This window comes from Chenopodium quinoa, unplaced genomic scaffold, assembly GCF_001683475.1.
Source record: "Chenopodium quinoa cultivar QQ74 unplaced genomic scaffold, ASM168347v1, whole genome shotgun sequence".
Classification (NCBI taxonomy): domain Eukaryota; kingdom Viridiplantae; phylum Streptophyta; class Magnoliopsida; order Caryophyllales; family Amaranthaceae; genus Chenopodium; species Chenopodium quinoa.
In genome coordinates, this window is record NW_018743906.1 from 1,847,414 (window position 1) to 1,870,063 (window position 22,650).

The 22,650-nt window shown below is 34.7% G+C and overlaps 1 protein-coding gene across 1 annotated transcript; it reads left to right on the top strand.

Moving 5' to 3' along the window:
• Window positions 1-15,673: 15,673 nt before the first annotated feature.
• On the top strand, window positions 15,674-18,621 carry LOC110686960 (protein UNUSUAL FLORAL ORGANS-like). Its single transcript, XM_021863585.1, has one exon. The coding sequence runs from the start codon at window positions 15,791-15,793 to the stop codon at window positions 17,189-17,191; it is 1,401 nt and encodes a 466-aa protein (XP_021719277.1). The 5' UTR covers window positions 15,674-15,790; the 3' UTR covers window positions 17,192-18,621.
• The last annotated feature ends 4,029 nt before the right edge of the window (window positions 18,622-22,650 follow it).

Here is a 22,650-nt window from a genome sequence, read left to right on the forward strand (position 1 = left end):
CTATACCATGTATTTGTTTGAATCCTTTTGCAACCAGTCTTGCTTTATAGATATAGAAATTTCCATTCTTGTCTGTGTTTATTTTGAACACCCACTTGCATCAAGTAGGTTTAACCCCATCAGGCAAGTCGACTAGGGTCCAAACTTTGTTCTCAGACATGGAGTCCATTTCAGATTTCATGGCCTCAAGCCATTTCTCAGAGTCTGGGCTCGTCAAAGCTTGTTTGTAGGTAGTAGGTTCAGAATTTTCCAAAATCAATATTTCAGAGTCTTCTGTTAACAGGAAATCAACCAACTGCTTGTTTGGGATCCTTGTTCTGCTCGACCTACGTGGGGCTTGAGCATCAATAGAAATATTCTCTTCAACCTCTTGAAGATTTTCGCATGAATTAGATTCAAGTGGGACGATAGGAGTTTTGCTTAATGAATCAGCTTGCTCCGACACTTGACCTGTCATAGCAGAGTCATGCGCCCTCACCTCTGACGTGGTTTGATCCACATCCATTTGTTGCTCATCTCGAATTTCTTTGGGAACTATTTTAGTCCCACTTCTATTTCTGGAAATAAACTCCTTTTCAAGAAAGACACCATCACGGGCAACAAACACTTTGTTCTGTTGACGGTTATAGAAGTAGTAACCCCTTGTCTTCTTTGGGTATCCCACAAAGAGAAATTTATCTGATTTGGGTGCAAGTTTGTCTGACAATAAACGTTTTACATTGACCTCACAACCCCAGATTTTAAGAAAAGATAAGTTTGGAACTTTTCCATTCCACATCTCATATGGAGTCTTTTCTACAGCCTTTGACGGGCTTCTATTTAGTGTGTGTGCAGCTGTTTCTAGAGCATATCCCCAAAAAGAAATTGGAAGATCAGCAAGACTCATCATTGATCGAACCATATCCATAAAGTTCAATTCCTCCTTTCAGACACACCGTTTAACTGTGGCGTCCCTGACGGAGTCAACTGTGAAACTATTCCACAATCCTTTAGATGATTATCGAATTCTTGGGTCAAATATTCGCCACCACAATCAGATCGTAATGCTTTTATTGTTTTACCAAGTTGATTCTGTACTTTATTTTGGAATTCTTTGAACTTTTCAAATGATTCCGACTTATGCTTCATTAAGTAGATATACCCATATCGACTTAAATCATCAGTAAAAGTGATGAAGTAACTAAACCCACCTCTTGCCTTTAAACTCATAGGCCCACAAATATCTGTATGTATAAGTGCCAAGAGATCATTGGCTCTTTCACCCTTTCCAGTAAAAGGTGACTTTGTCATTTTCCCCAACAAGCATGATTCACATACATCAAATGATTCATAATCGAATGACGTAAGGATTCCATCCTTTCGTAACTGTTGGATGCGCTTTTGGTTTATATGACCCATCCGGCAATGCCATAGATATGTTGGGTTTAAATCATTCGACTTTTGTTTCTTGCTATTTATGTTATAGACTTGTACTGTCCTATCAAGTACATATAATCCATTAATCAATTTTGCTCTAGCATAGAACTTGTTATTGTAAGAAATGGAACAACATTTGTTCATAATCCCAAAACAAAAACCTTCATGATCCAAAACAGAAACAAAAATAATGTTCTTAGTAATTGACGGAACGAAATAACAATTATTAAGTTCTAAAATTAATCCAGACGGTAAATGTAGACTATAACTTCCGACGCCAAGTGCAACAACTCTTGCTCCATTTCCGACGCGAAGCTCCACCTCGCCTTTTGCTAGTTTTCTACTTCTTTTTAGTCCCTGCACATCATTAACTATGTGAGAACTACAGCCGGTATCAAATACCCATAAAGAAGTAGAAGTCAAATTAACTTCTATAACATAAATACCTGAAGTAGAAGCACCTGACTTCTTGTCCTCCAAGTACTTGGGGCAGTTTCTCTTCCAGTGACCTATCTTTTCACAGTAGAAACATTTGCTTTCCGCGGCAACTTTTGGTTTAGCGGTCTTCTTAGACTTTTCAGAAACTTTGACAACTTGCTTGCCTTTGTTTTTCTTTCCTGCCCCCTTCTTTTGAAACCCTTTCCCTTTTGAACCATCAAAACCTCTTTCTTTGGTTCTTTGGGAATGTTCCTTTCAGCATTGACAAGCATCCCATGCAATAAAGTCAAAGTCTTTTCAGACTCATTCATGTTGAAAGTCATCCTAAACTGATTAAAGCTGTCAGGCAATGAATGGAGAATGATATCAGTAGCCAACTGTTGGCTATAAGGGAATCCAAGACGTTCCATGCTTTCAAAAAGACCCATCATTTTAAAAGCATGTTGGCGAACAGATTCACCATTTTCCATCCTGCATTCCAAAATCTCCTTATTAATCTCATATCTCTCAATCCTGGCCTGTTTCTGAAACATGGCCTTAAGCTCTTTCATACTGGTGTAAGCATCTTTGGCCTCAAACCTCCTTTGGAGGTCCGGTTCCATAGCCGCCACCATCAAGCAAGTGATTGGAGTAGACCTATCATTAGCCTGCTTAGCACGACGTTTATCAGCATCAGATGATTCATCAGTCACTACTGGAAGTGGGTTTTCTAAGACATCATCTCTACCCTCCGACTTTAAAAGAAGGCTTAGGGTCCTTTCCCAATTGATGAAGTTTTCTCCGTTCAGCCTATCCTTCTCAAGGAAGGGACGGATGCTAAAAATCGAGTTGTTGTTGTTATTAGTCATGATATCTACAGACAGAAAAGGCAAAGTTTAATTTTATGTTTATAAAAGCACCTAAAACATGCAATAGTTTCTAGGTTACTTAGCACTCTATTCAATTTTAATGTCCCTATTTGAATAAGTGATTCCAAGATCCTATCAACATGCAACGTTAAGCAGACGGAGGCCTTTCCTTAAAATTACATTTTCAAGGTCAGTAAACTCTTTACTAATTACAACATTTGTAATTCTTGGTTAGACAGAAAAACATCTCATGCTTAATTGTCCCTTTGCTTCAAAATCCAAAACTCTTTTGATGATTTTGTTGAGGTTAACCAAATTAAGTGTGCAAAATTCGCAATTTCACCTCACCTCCCAAAATTAATAACAATACCCTGCGGAGGCATGACCTATTACTATTAATTAAGGGTTAATAAGTACTTTATATTTGGAAAAGCAAACCTCAATATTTGCGGGACCTAAGTTTATTATGTCGTTATTAATTAGTGAACTCTAGCGCATTGATAACATACATACAATAAACTTATAAGCATTTTAAGAATAATAATAAAATGCAAAATTAAATATGAGCTAGTATGACCCCTAATCCTAAGAACTAAGCCGAATGGGCACCTCCTTGGACTCTTCATGGATATCCATCCACCTTCATCATGGGCCTTCTCATCTGGGCTCTTCTTTGGATTAAATAAGAATTTAAATAATTAAACTAATTCCTAATTAAATAAAAATTACAAAAATACTTAACGATACGCAGATCATATTTAAATTACAAAAATACATAACGATACGCAGATCGTATTTATAATTTAAATCTAGGGTCATACTAGTCATTTATAGCAATAATATATCATATATATATAAATACCACATAATAATATCACATATTATACTTGCCAATAATTAAAATATAAAATATTCTTAATTATGGTAAGTGGATAAATCAATTAATTAGGAAATCCTAGAATATAAATCATATTTGATAAACTGAAATCCTAACCACCTTAAAAGATTTTATCCTAAAAATAAGCTAACCAACTAATTTTAATTAGATTAAAAAATCAAATTATGTAATTATCAATTCAAAACAACCTTAATTGGAATTGCTCAATATCCCCTTAAAATCAGTTTTTCAATATTATCCAAAATAAATAAATCAGAATTTTTTTTTTTATCAATTTTTTTAAAAAAATTTTATCAACTGAAAAACAGGGCTGCGTGACTGAGCTTGCTGCCCAGCCACATCACAGCCGCTGCAGCAGCCAGGCCGGAGCCCAACCACCACAGCAGCTGGCCGCCGCAGCCTAGCACGCCAACCAGCTCGAGATTGCATGGTTTCAGCTCTGCTCTTGCCCAACACCGACTCCCCTGCCGCCCCTCCGCCATTTCCGACCACCGGAGCAGCCACCGTGGCCCACCATTAGGTGGTTCTGCCACCCATTCGTGGCTGCTCCCCTTGAAGCTACTAAAATTTCTTCTTTTTTGTTGTTGTTGTTGTTGTTGTTTGAGTTAAATTAATTTCACAACTTTTGTAAAATAATTTTGATCTAATTATAATTAAACACAAAATCCTTTATGCATAATTTTAGGAAAAATTAATCAAAATCTCCATTTTAATTAATTTAGGGCTTTTCATATAAAATAATCCCCAATTCATATAAAACCAATTTTACATGAATTAATTAATCATATCTAAACAATTTTAACTATGAAAAATAGATTATATTATATGAATTTAACAATTAAAATCGAAAATTAGGGTTCATATCCATCAAATTCAAAATTTTTGGGGCTTTAGGGTTCTTAAAAAAATGGTTAGAGGCTATTTGAGCAATTAAATTCACAATTTAATCAATTCCAATCAATTAAAATCATATTTTAATAAGGTTATTTTAATCCATAATTCAATTCCTCTCCTTAATCGAATTAAAATTAGCCTAATTCACACATCAAAATAATCATATTATTGTGACCAGTAAATTATATGCAAGGGCTTAACTGATACCATTGTAAGGTTTTAGGTACTCTGAGCGGAATTTCATGAATCACATTCATACGCACCTAAACAGGATCTCATGCATATACAAATAAAGATCACATAATAGTTTAGAATTAACCTTTGAAGCGTGAATCCTCTTAGCAATCTTCTTCTCTACCGGAGATAAAGAGCCTCAATTATAACTCCTCTATTTGGTCCACCGGATTGAATCAACACTCCATCAATGCTAGTTGGACGGGAAAAACCTTTCACCTTTCTTGGAGTTGAGAGCCAATTTTAGAGAGAAAAATATTGAGAAAAAACTTACGTTGTTTTTCAGAAAACTGAATACTGTATCTTTTTATTATCCTTAACTAATTAATATATAATAATATTATTAATAATTAGGTTAGGGTTTTCTCTCCCCTTTCCCTTTTTTGGCCGGTCACCCTAAGGCCCACTTTGGGCTTCGGGTTTCTTTATTGATCCAATCCTAATGTGTGACCTTGTAGGATCCGTTTAGGCGGGATTCGGGTTTGTTACTTACTAACCCAAAGTTCTAAAGCATTCTCTAGCAAGACGTATAGACGACCCAAATAAACGAATTACTATCTCCATAATACGATCCATAATTACATTAAGTAATTGCACTAAAGTCGAGGACACATTTCCTTCATGAGGAAATTGTAGTGGAAAAGATCTGGCGTTGGAGTTGAAGAAACAAGAAGATTAGCATGGTGAATGGATCCAATGTCGCAGAGTTTTTGAGTGAGCTTAGTGATTGTAATAACGTCAAAATTGAAAGCGTTGAGAATGACTTGAGCATGGATTTGTTTGAGTTTTGTGAGAGTTGTTGATTTTTGAGATGAGGTTGAGAGAAGGGGATGGTTGGGGAAGCCAGAATTAAGGTCGCTGGCGCAGAGGAGGGGTTTGAGGCGCCAACAAAGGATCGCCAGAGGGCCAGACGCCACCGAGGAGCAGTGAGCTGGAAGAGTTCAAAGCAAGGCACTGTAGCAGACTCTACGACAGAATCAGAATATTTAGTGGCGGTAGAAGCAGCTAAGGAAGTTGTTTGGATAAAGAAGTTCCTAACAGAGCTAGGGATCGTACCTAGTGTTCTAGAAGGAATTGAGTTGTTTTGTGATAATAATGGAGCTATTGCGCAAGCAAAAGAACTAAGATCAAACGACAAATCCAAGCATGTAATGAGGAAGTATTACCTCACTCGCGAGATTGTAGACAGGAATGATGTCAAGATCTGCAAAGTTCACACGGATGAGAATGTTGCTGATCCACTCACTAAACCTCTCCCTCAACCCAAGCATGAACGTCACGCTAGGGCTGTAGGGTTGAAGCAAGTGTTAGAATGGCTTTAAATTGTTTTTTGTTTAGAGAAACTTGTTACAATTTAAAGACATGATTTTCATGTTTTATGTTTATATAGTATGAAATTTTTCATCTTATTTAATTTTGGTTTAGTATTAAATAAAATGTCCAATATATTTATTGAATTTAATGGGCTTGTCAAATACGTGATTTGATGAATGAAACCCCATAAGTGATGAACTGAATTCATAAATTATTTAAGTTCCTAATCTGAGTTGTTAATTTGGACATAAATGACTCAATAAAAGGATTAGCATATAAGATTGATTGATAGTGTTGTTTTATGCGCTATGGAAACATGGAGATGTTTAGTCAATCATATGGATATGTATAGTCGTACATGATTGAACAGACCTACTTAGAAGTTCTAAAACTTTGAAAATTATATTAGCAGGGAGTGGTGGCTGGCGGTGAGGCGGAGTGATTTTTATTTTTTAATTGTTAAGTTTATTTAAGTGTTAAATATGAGTTAATAAATTATTTAATGAATATAATAAAAAAAAAAAAAAAAAAAGTATGTCGGTTATTTAGGTTGTAGGTAAAATGTCTTGTTTAAAGCGGATATCTTTCAAAATTTGTATTATTGAGAAAATATTGAAAGTTCGACTTGTTTTAATTTTAGTAGACGGGTGAAAATTTGTATCATTTTTTACAATTTTTCCTATAAATAAAATATCATTAAAATTTGTCCCAATATTCTTTTATTTATATCTAATATCTTTACGGGTGTACCCTTCTACCATGCTATTTTCATGCTAATATACAAGTATTATATCGGTATGAAACTATGAACGTGTAGTAGATTTGTAGAGTGGCATGTGATTTGGAAATAAAGGAAGAGACAAATAAATGTTTACAGCAGAAATAGGCGCACCCCTTTCTATATTCAGTAATAGCGCAAATAGTGTGACTGTGTCAGCTCAGGGTCCATTGATGTCTTGTTGATAACTTGATAGTTGATACTGTGTTACGATCAACTGAGTTCAAAAACAATGGATCACAATTCATAAACAAGTGGCTTTAGTAGTCGCTTTCGTTCTGGTCATATAGTCATGTAGATTACATCTTCAATTTTTTATAAAACATATGGATGTAATCAAATAAAATACTCACTTCGTTTATAACCTTGGTAAAGTTGACAGAACAACCGAAAATATGAAATCTGATTTTAAGGTTACAAATTTGAACTTCACTAACTATATTTGCTTGGAGATAGGAAAATTCATTCCTTACCTTTCCCCTCTACACTCATGTGCCGCAGCATAGTAGGGTGACGTAACCTTCTGTGATATATAAGTGCCGGTTTAATAAGATCCATTATCTTACCAATAATTAAAAATAAAAGAGTCAAAAGTCATGTGTATAAGAGTACAATTTTTATACGATTTAATTTTCTTTGGGGTAGTTTTTAATTTTTTCAATTTTATTTTATCGTGAAAATGCGATTTTTCCCTACTTTTTAAAAAGTATGACTAAACTCTTAAAAAAAGTGTTGAGACGATTATGCCCTTTATAAACTATTTATTTACGTATGAAAAGTATGATTACACTTTTATGAGTAGTGTTGAGACAATTATGTCCCTAAAATGTTTATTCACATATTTGGCTTTTTTTAAAAAAAAAACTTTTAAGAATAGTATGTGAACATTTATACGCAGAAAAAAAATTTGTTTACATATTTCTCCTTCATTAATGCAACTAACAATTAAATTTGTAATATAAGGCCAAAGTGGAAAAAATTCCTGAACATGACTACTAGTTCAGTAAGTATAAATTTTAAAAAGTAACACATTAAAAGTGAGTTTTACCAAGTGCTTGTAAATATTTTGAGCTCCGTACATTGTAATAGTAATTGTAATACTCCCATATTAAAAGATACCCCATATTCGGTATTCCACAAATAGTTATCAATATAACTTGGGTTACTGTCAATTAGTCGATGGGATTGAACATTGTAGGAATGTATGTTCGGTTAGTGGGCTTCTCACCCTTGTCTCTTCTCTAACCAATAGTCCAATACTTCGTACGGAGTATAACGTAACTTTTAAACATCTTAGTGTAAGTTTGCACCCAAGATGATGATAGTTGGAATAAGGCAAGGGGTAAAATACAATGGTTTAACTAAGTTTCAAAAATAGTCAAAGGCTGAGTTATAGATAAATGATAAATTTATATTTATAGCGAGCCACACCCCATTGATATCTTATATCAACCAAATATTGTTGATATAATGGCAAACTTGTAATATTTGTGAACTTTTTCATAATTCCACTACTTCAGTAGTGGAAGTATGACGTGGCCCCCGTTTTGTAATTTTTTATTATATTCTTATAACGGTACTTGAATTTGACGGATTCTTAACGCCATCTCTTCTAATTGAGGTTGCTGAATAATTGACCTCCCAAATGGATGAGGAGAGGGAATAATAGAGGTTGTTGCTCGTCAAACGGGAGGAATATGGTTGTCGGCGGGGGATAATACTGCACCCAACGTCGCTCAAACACGAAAATAGCAACAGTATTTCGGCTTGATACATGGATTGCAGGAGAGAGATTATGCTAGATTTCGCCATGGAAGTCGGAACCGAGATCGGAGCAGATATCGCATCGGCGTTGCACTTTTGAAGTTATGAAGTTAACAGCAGTCCACCATGGTTGCTGCAATGAGAGAAGACCCCAGCTGCAATATCTAGGAGAGAGAAAATGACGTTAACGAAAAGTTAAAGTAGTTAACTTCTGTTAACGTGCTTCGCAACCAAAAACGGAGCAAATATAACGGGTTGATGTCCCTATTCCAGTAGTGCCCTTACTTTATTGACTGATTTGACGATAAGGCCCTTATATCAATGTTTTTGGTTGATATAGGATATCAATATGTATTTGCTCATTTATAGCTTCCTTTGACCGATCAAATTTCACGTAAAATATGTATATTTTTTGGGATCTCGCTTACTAATTTATTTTAATACTCTTAGGGCTTGTTCTGATTTACTGAACTGAACTGACTGGAGCTGAACTGAGCTGAAATGAATTGTTTATAAGAGAAGGAAATTAGAACTGAACTAAACTGATTGGAGCTAAACTGAACTGAAATTAAATTGAAGAGAACATACCCTAAGTAGAAACGTTTTTGATAATTTATGGGGTGTATATATTAGTTTTGTTTTTTCTATCTAATTGTGAACCACGGAGTAGTTAACAAGAAATTAATTGTCAAAAAAAATAAAAAAAAAAGTTAACAAGAAAAAAAAATATGACTTCAAAACCCTTTTTTTTCTTAGGAATTTTTTTATTTACTTCATAATTAAGGTTTACGAAATTATCATTATTTTTCATAATATTCAAATATTGTACATATCTTTTTTTTTTTTTGACACATATTCAAATACTGTACATATCTTTACATTAGCACAATTGATCGATTAATTAAGAATCCTAACCATATTCAAGTTACTAATTTACTAAATAACCCCTCGTTTTTTTTACGCCATATACCCCTTATTAATATCACTTCAAAATCCTGATAGGATCATACATAACCTTACCCATCAAGGATATATGTGAAAATTTGAGATATATAAAGTCTAAACAAATCTCTTTATCTACTAAATAAAAAAAATAATAATAAATAAATAAAAACATATTATTGTACTTCAACGGTGTCAATTTCTTGTGAGAAAGATAAACAAGCATCATTCGAAAGTGGTGTAACTCATCGCCTAGAGACTTCCATTGTTGGTTACCCCATACATTGGTACAATTTGTGCAACAACCCTATCAAAGCTCATCAATACACCAACGAACACGACGACAACAACAACATCAAACGGGCGGAACTAATAGTCCCGATTCGAGACAACCAAGAAACTAAAAGTATGAAACACAAAATTCACAACAACATTGATAAGGAAGATGATTGTTTTTTATGGTGTTACTTATTGTTTCCTATTACTATAGTCGTGTTACATATTTCATTAATTATGTCCGCAATACTATACGTACCAAATTCGAGTATTCAAGTCGAGTCTTTAGGTGTTACTTCGATGTCAATCACAAAAAATATTACTAATAATAATAATTTTGTGACCGTGACCTCGGCTGGTTTAAACCTAACACTCTCCATGATGTTCAAAGAGGCAACAATTGTTGAGTCTCTCCTAGTGTTGGTGGACTATCGCGGCGAGATGTTCTCGTTAGCAATGGTCCAGCCAACTATACACCAAGCAACACAACAGCAAAGTGTGCGGCTAGAGATGGGTGGTGTGAAGGGTGCACAACTATCGGAGTCGGCCGTCGGTTCGATTGTTAAGGATTTAGCGAGTTACAAAGAGTTGGAAGTTACGGTACATGTTCAAGGTAGGGTTTGGAGTTTAAAAGATGGGGAGGATAACAAGTATGAGATCCAAGTAATATGCAAGGGGATTAAAGTTATGTTTTCACCTCCTTATAACATGACTAATGGGATGATGATCAATGCTCCCATTCAATGCTTTAACATCTATGATTATGCTCATTCATTTTAGTCTTTTAGATAGATGTAAGAGCTTTTTTAATTTATTTAAGAAGGTGACATAATTAATTAATTAGCTAACTGGTAAAAAAAATTCTATTGTAAGTTACTTTCTTGTATCTAGAGTCTAACATGATTAAAAGTTTTATGGAGTTGTTAAGCTAGGGTCTATATTATTCAAGTTTTACCGATTAGTAGAAGTTCCTTTTTTTTTTTTTTAAAAAAAAAAAAAAAAAAAAAAAAGTCATTATGCGTTTTTATAATGATTTGTTTAGGCTCTTGATATATTATTAGTTATTTGACTTATTTCTAATTTTTATCTATGTTCTTTTTTTTTCTTTTTTTTTCTTTTTTTTTTTTTTATCAATGTGTGTTTTAGAAAAATGCTGATGCTTTTATTATAATGTCATGTGCTTTTGTCAGCGAAGTTATTCCGCTTGCTTGTAGAATTTCATATAACTATATACATGTTCTAATTTGCAAATTACTGCCTCCAATCCTCCATTCCTTATTTTTTACCTCATTGCATATAATTGGGTTAGTTTTTTAAAGCTTTGTTTACAAAATCTCGTTAATCTATAAGTAATAATATATTCATTTGGATACTTGTTGAAATCGTCTATGTGTATGTCTATTTTATATCAATCTAGTTATCTAGTTATTATAATTTTTATGCTTATAAAAATGAAGATACATACGATTTAAGATGCATTTTAGAGATCGTGAAAAAGTTAAATGGGACAAAGAAAATGACGGTAGAAGTATATATCAAGGGATGTAAACGTTGGGTTAATTGGTTATAGGGTTAAGTTAATAATTGGGTCTTCAACTAATGTGGCTATGACTCTATGAGTCCATACCAAGCATGAAACGAACAAAACCCATAACTCGCAGCCCATAACTTGTTACCTTCTGATTATTGGGCTGCATAATTTGAGACCTTGACTTGAAGACTGGAGGACACTTGTTTTTGTCGTTTTTTTTTTTTTTTTTTTTGTTTGAGAAAGTCTGTTAATTAGTTGATAGCTGGTTGTATCAATTTCTTGTTAAAAAAAAAAAACCAAAAACAAAAACAAAAACAAAACAAAAGGTCTAATTGAATCCATTCACACTGTTTTTCTTTTCTTTTTTTTTTCTTTTTTTTTCTTTTTTGGAAATTACCAATAGCTGATTGCATTAGATGTTTTGCTTAGCTGATTGTATTAGTTGTTTATGTAAAACTATTTACTCATAGTAAAATTAGCTCAAAATTTGTACTTTGTATTTGGTTTGTTTATCTAGCGTTTGAAAAGTAATTTAAGGACATTGGTATTTAAGTAGGTTGTGATGTACAGTAAATTATAATAACTTTAGGACCAAATTGTCATTTAGCTAAAATTTCTCAATTAATCCTTTGAAAAAAGCCTCCATTTCTCAGTTTTTTTTACAAACCAAGAAGTAATAAATTCAACTCAATCAACTTTTAAAAAAAGATCTTTTACCAAATAAAATGTTGCACTTCATACTTCATAGTTGTTTTATGTGGTCAACCCTCTAATTTGGTCAAACCGGCTCATTTTTAAGTCAAAACTTTATTTACCAAACAAGGGCCGCCTTATAGAAATTCCAAGGCATTAAACTCTTTCGATCTAGTTAACTTGGTAAGGCTTTAAAAGTACTATTTCTAGTAGTCACAAGTTCATACAACTTGATTCTAGTTCATGAAAATAAAATATATATATATGAAAAACCTAAAAATTTTAGATTTTGTTGCAGAGATGAACAAATTTCAAAGTACATGCATACAAGAGGAGGATATCAAACGAGAACAACAAGAAAAAACAATTTCATCACTGTTGTCATAGTACGTTATTACTTATTAATGAAGCTTAGGTAACACAACACTACAACAGCAGTATTATATTCTACAATAAATTTTGAAATGAACTTTGGGCCTTTAATTTGAAAGATACAATTGTTCTTTAACCTCTCACTAATATAAATGCAATCGCTTGTAAGAGTAAGATAACATCATTACAAAATTTACATTACTTTTACAGTATTAACCAATAACATCATTATTAGATAACCTTGGCAATCTGCATGATATGACAGTTTGTATAAATTGAATCGTACCACTACAACATCATAAGAGCTTCATCTTAATTCATGCTTCTTGTTTTACTTGTACAAAAATCTTGTTCATTAAAAATAATACTCAACTCCAATCCATCCACATCCTAAAAGTTTATGCTAGCTGAATTATCGCATAGAGCTATGTTTAATTCAACTTAACTGATCGGAACTAATTCTAATTTATATTTATTTGTTATTTTAACTAATAAATTTTAGGAAAAATACACTTTAATAATCCCAACTATATATTGCCGATTTACCTACAACAATTCCAACTAATGTTTATTTTTTAATAATCCTAACTATGCACTCAGTTTTCCTCCAGCAGTCCCAAAAACCGGTTACCTGCTGAAACGGTAAAAAAAAAAATTGTTTTTTAAATGCCACGTGTCATCACATGATTGGCTTAATTTAAAAAAAAAACAAAAGAAAAAAAAAAGAGTAATCGGATCGGCCAACCGCCGCCGTTCCCAGCCACACACAGCCAATCGGAACCCGCCGACCACCGCCCTAACCTTCCGAAAATGGCCGTCGGCCCTCCATACCCTAGAAACACACACCCCCGATCGACCCCAACCCCCTAAAACCACTCTCCTGTCTCCTCCCTTCCTACCCCTTCGCTGGAAAATCAATTCAAACAAAAAAAAAATTCAATCATTGTCGCTCCTCCTCCCTTCCTACACCCTCGAAACCGTCCATGAGGGAGAATTCGAGGGTTGGGGAAGGAGGGAGGGTCGTTTTTTATTCGAGGGTTTCAGTGGTTTGGAGTGGAAGTTTTTAAAGGTCGAATTCGGTGGTTTGGGAGTGGGAATGGGCTGGCGAAGGTGGATTTTTTGTTGGAAAGGATCGGCCAGCCATTTTCGAGAGTAAGGGGTGACGGCCGGCCATTTTACGAGGGGCTAGGGGTTGGCCCTGGTATTTAGCGGTGGCACAAGTCACAAGGGAAGGGGTGGTGGCTGTGAGGTTTTTTTGTTTTTTTTTTTAATTTTTAATTTAATTTTTTAATTTAAACCAATCACGTGCTGACACGTGTATTGGTTACCTGTCATAGCAAGTCATTACTTGATGTTGACCGGATGGGTCTGTTGGAGGAAAACTGGGTGCATAGTTAGGATTATTAATTAATAAACCTTAGTTGGGATTATTGTAGGTAAATCGGCAATAATTAGGATTATTAAAGTGTATTCAACTAAATTTTAAGCATGATCTGATTACTTGAATTAAGAAAATATTTTCTTAATTAAATAAATTGAATTGAATAGAACCTATACGATCATGAATTCATGGTTCTACGATGGATCAATGAAGGGGTAGGACCGGATTGATAGAATTGGATTATAAGGTCATATATAAGATTCTCATTGATAATAAAAGCACAAATTTAGCAACATTATACAGTATGTAAAATGGTCTATCATCTTAAATTATATTGTATATTGAATTTGATCGATAAATCATGCGTAAAATTGTAGAATTGTATTAAGATCCTACCAATACTCTTGAAATTTTTTTTTTAATCAAAGAGGGATCTTATATAAGATTATTATCAACTGATTATTTTTAGTGCCAAAAATGTGAATCAAAGTAATTGAACCTAGTAAGAATGTGCTAGAAGAGAAGCAAAAATTTATTGGAGCTAAATAAAATTTGACTTTTGCAATGTAATTATTACTTCATTTATCATACCATAGTTAAGTTGCAACTATATCATCCAAAATAAATTAAACTTTTCTTAACCCAAATGACATAAAAAGCCGAGACAAATTAAAAGAAATGAGTACAGCACTATACTAGTCCTGAATAGGAGATGATTTTATGAAGCAGGCCAGCCAGGGTGAAGAAATTCAGGAGATTTCTTAGTAGAAAACGCAAATTTCCAAATCTAAACATAACCCTTTTGACATAAATAGAATTTTCTCAAGTGTAAAAAGAAATTACTAAATATATTCACTACAAATTTACTAATAATAGAAACAAGTTGAAAATTCTTTTTCCTATCAGAAAGACAAATGATGATAAATAGAAAAAAGTTAACATTTGACAAAAACAACACATTACTGAAATCTGCAAAATTATTTTGGAGTACGTACTAAACTTAAATTACTACATATATAATATAAAGTTTTGGTGTGCCACCCTTTTATACCAAGAATCAGGCTTTTATTTGGGTTGTTAAAAGTGGAGTTGTGGGTTTTATTGGTGCAGCTTCTTTCTTTAATTTCACTCAGTTTTGTGTGAATCATCTCAAACTTAGCTAGCAGTGTGAAGTAAATAGTGAATTGATAGATGGTTCTTTCAGCTTTACTATACCTTTCACTTTTTTCAGGTGACTTGTGTACGTTAACTTGACATATGTGACCAATTTGGCCCCTTGTTATTCGAATTATTAGGTTGAGAATTTGAGAATTGGGATAGCTTAATTAGCCCTTATTGATCGACAGATTCATTTCCGAAATTGGATGACTCTTTAATATTTCGATTTTACTATAAACCTTATTAATTTCCAGCTTAATTAACTCATCACTTGAATACGACTCAAACTGAATGTACTCCATATAACTTTAAAAAGTATTTGAATAATATAGCATATATTAATCCGATTGTAACCCAAAATGAAATAAATGAATGTCATTCAATTAGGAAGATCCTTTTTTTTGGTATGAACTTAAATTACTAACAATGTAGCATGTATTACCGAAATCGATCAATCTTTTAAAGAACTCATCATCAGTCAAATGTGTCCCAAACTAAAGTTATTTAATTGCAACTATTAGTTCCAATCAGTTCAGTTCAGTTCAGCTTCTAATTTCCCTCTCTTATAAAATATTCATTTTAGCTCGGTCCAATTCAGTTCAGCTTCAATCAGTTCAGTTCAGTTCCAATCAGTTCAGTTCAACTCAGTTCATAAAATGTGACCAGATCCTTAGTATTGTATGAGAAACTAATTAGAGGAAGAGAGAGGGGGAAAAAAAAGCAAAGGTCAGTCAACTGCTGCCCATCATGCCTTTTCTATTCCTATATAAACCCGGTTACACTTGCACTAAAATTCCCACAAACCACTTAAAAAACAACACTTCCTTTTTCAATCAATTTCTTCATTAAACCAATGGAAACTTTCAACCAAGCTTCAATAGCAATCCCTTTCCCTTACAATTATGGCATAACAAATGTTCCTACTTTCACCCCAACTTTTCATCCTTACACTACTATCACTACAACATTTCCTCCTCCTCCCACCACCACTCCTACTACCATCACTGCCTCCTCATGGATGGATAGTCGCCTTTGGAGCCGCCTTCCGCAACAACTCATTGACCGAATCCTCGCTTTCCTCCCCTTGCCCGCCTTCTTCCGTGCTCGGTCCGTGTGCAAGAGATGGTATGCACTTCTATACTCCAACTCTTTCCTTCAACTCTACCTTCAAGTCTCCCCTCGCCACCATTGGTTCATCTTTTTCACCCACAAAACACCCAACACTAGTACTATTTATCGAAATAATAACTTGAAATATCATAATAACAATGGAAACGAACAAGGAGACAATAATGTTGTATCAACCAGGGCTTATCTTTTTGACCCTTATGAGGTCAAGTGGTACATTATCCCTTTCCCTATTATACCCGTAGGGTTTTCGCCCGCTACCACCTCGGGCGGGCTTGTTTGTTGGGTGTCCGATGAACCCGGCCTGAAAAACCTTTTCCTCCACAACCCACTACTCGGGTCAGTCACCCAACTACCACCCACCCGCCGCCCTCGGCTTTTCCCATCTGTTGGACTGTCTGTTACACCAGCATCAGTTGATCTGATTCTTGCAGGAGATGACATGATCTCCCCTTACGCAGTCAAAAACCTTACTGCAGAGTCCTTCCACATCGACTCAAGCGGGTTCTACTCCGTCTTCGACACCGCCTCCTCCCTCCCAAGACTCTGCAGCCTTGAATCAGGTCAGATGGTTCACTCTGATGGCAGATTCTACTGCATGAACTACAGTCCCTTCAGTGTCTTAGCCTACGACGTCTCCTCGAACGCGTGGTGGAAGATCCAAGCTCCTATGAGAAGATTCTTAAGGTCTCCTTGCTTGGTTGAGAGCAATGAGAGACTCATCCTCGTGGCGGCCGTCGAAAAGAGCAAGCTCAATGTCCCAAGGAGCTTAAGAATGTGGGTGCTTCAAGGGTGTGGGAGTCAATGGGCCGAAATCGAGAGGATGCCACAACAACTGTATGCTCAGTTTGAGGAAATTGAAGGAGGAAGAGGGTTTGATTGTGTTGGAAGTGGTGAGTTTATTGTGATTATGATTAAGGGTGTGATTAATAAAGGATTAATGTTTGATATTGAGAGAAAGAGTTGGATTTGGATGCCTTGTTGTCCAAGTAATGGTAATTTAAGTTGTGAGATTGGTAGTAATTTGGAGGGTAATTTGCATGGATTTGCTTATCAACCAACATTGGCTGCACCTGTTACTGCACTTGTTCAGCAATTAGCTACCTCTTCACTTTCAGAGTTTTAAATTAATTAATTAAGTTTAGGATAAATTGGATTTTAACACCTGACAAAAGGCTGAAAATGGTTTTTAACACCCCCCAAAAAAAAACTTTTATTTTAACACCTCCCAAAAATATAAAAGTTGGAAGTTAACATCAGTTAACGATTTCCGTCACGGAAATTTAACGTGGGTCCCATAAATTGGTTTTCGCTCTCCTTCGTTTTCAATTTTTTACGAAACCCACCTTCGTGGCTGCCATCCCATTTTTTCTTCTTATTCCTCCCTTCATCTTTTCTTCGTCTTCTTCCTCCCTTCATCTTCATGGCTGCCATCCCAAACTCTTTCCTTCGTTCTTGCCCACCGGGCACCGGCCAACAAACAGCCATTGACAATTCTCCCGACAGCCAGCCCCCACCTCCTTTCAAACCCATCCCCCTTCACCCACCCCCAAATGCACTCGCGATGATTCCGATCAAGCTTGGTTACATTAATGGTAGAAACTCCCACACCACCACAGTCGTCATTTCGACGAATAATCAGCAAAATTTGATCATTTAATAGAAGGAAGTCGTTGGATAGTAGCCCAAATAAGGTCGTCGTCGTTTTCGCGACCGATTCGGAGTTGGAAATTAGGGCTTGATTGAGTTAAAGCTTGATGAAATTGGGGGAATTGAGACATTTTGAGACGGGTGGAGGGCCGAAATCAGGACGGAGAAGGGGGGATGGAATCGGGACGGGGAAGGTGAGGGGGGCCGAGGTGGCTTCGCTGGCGAATCTGGTGGAAGATCTCGCGGAGGTGCTGGTAAGGAACGTGGTGGCTCTGAAAAATTTGACTGTGAGATTGGTTGCAGAGTTTAGGCGAGCTGTGTGGTGGATATTGTGGGCTTGCTGGTTGAGTTCACAACGATTTTGAGGGAATAGCCTGGAGGTTTGGTCGAGTTGGATTCGCTGGGGAAATCGATTTTCGCCACTGTTGGTTGTCCGGAGTGGTGGTTTCTATGGTGGCTATTCTAGTGTTTTGGTTGGAAGAGGACAAAACATGTTTGCTGGCTGCGAAGGCTTGGTCAGTAGCCGTACAGGGCCCTTTATGGGCGGCGGAATTGGTGGTAAAAAAAATGGAAGTTCTCAGTCGCTTTGTTCTCCAACGAAGGAGAAGATGAACCGGTGTTGAATTTTTTTATTTATTTTTTGTATGGTTTGATTTATGAGCACCAAAAATCTGTAAATCTGTAAATTATGAGCACCAAAAATCTGTAATGGATAAAATCAATGAAATGAAGGTTCAGAGAGGAAGTTTCGTGTTTTGCTGGGTGAAAATTGAAGTTGAAGCCAATTTGTGGGACCCACGTTAAATTTCCGTGACGGAAATCGTTAACTGGTGTTAACTTCCAACTTTTATATTTTTGGGAGGTGTTAAAATAAAAGTTTTTTTTTGGGGGGTGTTAAAAACCATTTTCAGCCTTTTGTCAGGTGTTAAAATCCAATTTATCCTTAAGTTTATAGTTGATGTAATTTGGTTAATCAATTAGCTGAAAATTTTAACTTAGTTACTGATGCTTTATTTTTCAAGTCAGTTTACTAATTAATGTAATTTAGTTAATTAGTGTTATCAATATATATATATATATGGGAGTTATTATTATGTAATGTATATATATCATATGTATGTAAGCTAAGTTAATATTTTATTTTGACTTGTTTCATTTTAAGCCTATTTAGTCTTCTTTTTTTTCATATATAATCACTAGTATAATCCCAATAAAACAAAATGATATTAATAAATCATGACATATATTAATGTGTGTTATGAAATTCAAATGAATTGAAAGTGATAGATTTGCACAAGCTCTAATCAAATGATGTGATTATTACTACGCAATCAAACGTGGATTTTTTAGTAATTTGATTTTGTTGACATGATTGTTGTAATGAATAATACTCCCTTTATATGTATCAGACTCTTTCAAATAATTTTCTAAGAACATATACAAAAGCGTCTATTTCATTAATTCATTTTTTTAAGAATTTAAACTAGAGTCCCAAACAAGCATAATGTTTAACATAATACTCCATATAAGTAGTAAACAAGTAGAGCTTATTTATTTCTATTCAAATAAAAAGAAAAAGAAAAAAAAAAGAGCTTGTTTAATTTTTAATTGAATTTAAAACAATGATCCACATCATTCCAATAGAATAAATTCTAAAATTGTACTTCTTCTATCCCTTAATTAGATTCCAACTTCTCTCTATTATGTGATGAATAAATGCTAGAAATAGGAATCTTATAATGGGTCGGAGGAGTATTAGAATAAGCTTCATATCAATCATAAATATACTTATCAGTTTTTCAAAATTAGAATATGATTTGATCCAATTTGCAAGTATGATAAATAAATAGTTATGTTCAATATACTTATATACAATGGATCTTTTAGGAGGTATAAATATAAATAATGTACTTTGTATATTACTATCTTCATCCCTATATAGTTGGTGTTTTTGCAAAAAAATGAGCTAACTGGGCCTTAAAGGGGTGTCTAAGAACCTCGAATTTGGGCCTTGAATGGACCTGCAAAATGAACCCCGAGCCCCAGGGGTGGACCTCGGGGCGGAGCCTCCGACGCCCAAATTAGTAGCCAAACAATGCATATAATGAGAGGAGTTTAGGGGAGAGAGTGGAGAAGTATGATCATCTTAGATGACAAGAGTGACCCCCTCTTTTACCTTTGGCCCCTTAAGGGGAATATATAGGATTAGTGAACCCTTAGAAGTACATATGTGGGCCGTTGAAGGTCATATTGATGCATTTGACTTATTTGGGACCTTTTAGACCTTTTTATGCCCTTTGGGCTTATATGGGTAGAATTACCCATGACTAAAATGGGTATGACTATTTTAGTACCCAAACAGTTGGTGTTATTTACATGTCTTGATTGACCCAAAGTATTAAGCAAATTTAATTTTTACTTTAGTGTATGATACATAGTAGAGGGGTTTTTTTTGGGTTAAATTAAAATCGGTGGTTTATAGAGCCTTTTTTTATTTTATTTTATATATTGCATTCAGTGTGTCGTTAGTATATTTTTGAACTTCATATTATAATTGATAAGTAGTGGAATCAAAATCAAGTGAGAGAAGTGATTGAAAAATAACATGATCTATATCATTTACGAAAAGGAAAAACACGTGTCAAATAAATAAGGACGACTCGACAAAGAATATATGTGTTGGACTTAATGATTTTGATGATGACACAACCTCACTTACTTACTGACTAATAAGAGCTTGATTGTTTAAGTGTGTGATCAGTGCAAAGACTAGGAGAATTAAGTGTCGAGCTAAGATACCATGAGGAACAGGAAGGCCAGAAACAAAGCTGTCCAAATAAGAGAGTTCCCTCACAGGAACTGACGCTTCAGAAATGAAGACTTGAGAAAAGAAGGTTCCCTCAGGGAACAGAAGCTTCAGAGAAGAAGCCTCACCAGAGAAGAGAAGTTCCTTCCAAGGAACAGAAGCCTCGGAGAAGAAGCTTCATCAAATAACATGAAGACTAAATATATTTTTATATTTTAGGATTTATGTAAGTATAAGATATTAAGTTGCATTCGAAATACTGTGTGGAATTGGTCTAAAAAGATAATATTGTGCTAGCTAATTTTTAAGAAAGTTGTTATTATCTAACGATTATCTTTTCAAACAAAAAAGAGGATTTTATTTTTATTTCTGATTTTACAAAATATCTTCTTAAAATAAAATCTCCATGTTTCCCAAAACTTGCGGCCTACTCCCCGTGTTCTTCTTCAAGTCGTGGTTTTGCACATTGAGGAGTTCATGGTTCCTTAACTCAAGGGACATGATCTTCTTAGTGGGTATGAGTAGTGGCGTAATGGATTTGCTGCACAATAAAGTTTTTCCAAGGCTTTTATTGCTCTATAAATAGTTCATAATTTCTGTTGGAAAATCTCACCCTTGCTCACATAAGTTTTCTAGCTTTTATTCGAGTCAAGTGTCAATTCCACACAAGTTAATTAGAGTGTTCTTAATGTTCTTAAACTAGAGTTTGTTTTTTCTTTCGAGTTGTAATTTGGGAATGGGGAGTGAACTTTTGTGTATGAGAAAGAGAAGTGAGAAAGAGAAGAGAGAACATAGAAGTGAGAAGAGAGAAAGAGAAGAGAAGAGCAACAAGTTGGGTGACTTGTTCCTCGGGGTTTCAGGTTCGTAGAGGAACTTGAGTTTGAGTCTTTAGTTTGTAATAGGACCATTTGCCCTATTCTAGTGAAGATTCTTTTCCCAAAATCCCAAGTGGTCGTGGTTTTTCTCCTTGTTAGGGCCAAGGAGTTTTCCACGTAAAAATCTCTCTTGCATTATTTAGTTCCTTTAGTTAATCTTTCTGTTCCTTTAGCTTACTTAATCTTAATTCCGCAAAAAGTTTGGCTAAAGTCTCATACTACAATTCAACCCTCCTTCTTGTAGTATTCATTGAAACAACAATATGGCATTTTAAAAAATAGTGGGGTTTAACTTTTACAAATACATCCTATATACAGAGTAATATATTTTTTATGGTTGCATTTGTTTCGTTGGCAAGTGTCACTTAAATTGTTGAATGTACTTCGAGACCGAGGGAGCTTTATTAATAACTCCTCTATTTAAGTGTTATACTTTCCTAATGAGCTATTTTTTAAAAGTGTACACTTTTTTTTTAGCAAACTACTATTACTTCATTTTAATATTATGTGTTTCTTATTTCATGGTTTCCACACATACGCATATTTTTTCTCCTCTCACATCGGTTACTAATTATTAAGCTATTACCTTTACTATCTTTTCTTATAATTTTTTAATATCTCAAGTACATTACTTTTATCTTATCATACTAATTTTAATCAAATTAAGTTAACTTATGTACCGGACAAAGTGTAAAATTTAAAGATAACGGAGGGATTAAGACTAGTTTCCAAACCTTATCTGAAAGAAGCGAACCTCGGAGGAACGGGAAAAAACCGTAGCTGGAAGAACATGAATGTAATCCCACCGGAAACTAGTTCCGATTCTTTCTAAAAGAAACCTACGAAATGAATTGGACCTCAGCCCGAAGAGTACGTGCTTCCCAAAATGATTCATCAAGGTAAAGCTATTGGTCTTTCACCTCCTCTAAAAATATAGAAGAAAAGGGTTTGCGCCCCGATATCTGCTATAAAAGGGTCGAGCCATAATAAATGGAATTCTATTAAAATAGATGAAAATAAAGTAAAGAACCGCTTTTATTCTTCGCGTCCTAGATTATTGTTAATGTTATGTATCAACAATGTTTTTTTTTTTGGAAAATTTGCAAATTACAGCCATTTAAAAAATTGCAAATTGCTGCTCAAAAGTTTTTATAAATTGTGAATTACAGCCTGATTCAACTTTTTCATCGGTTAACATGTCCAAAAAATATTTGGTTAAAGTTTTAGGAGTTATTTTAGATCTTAAAGATCCGA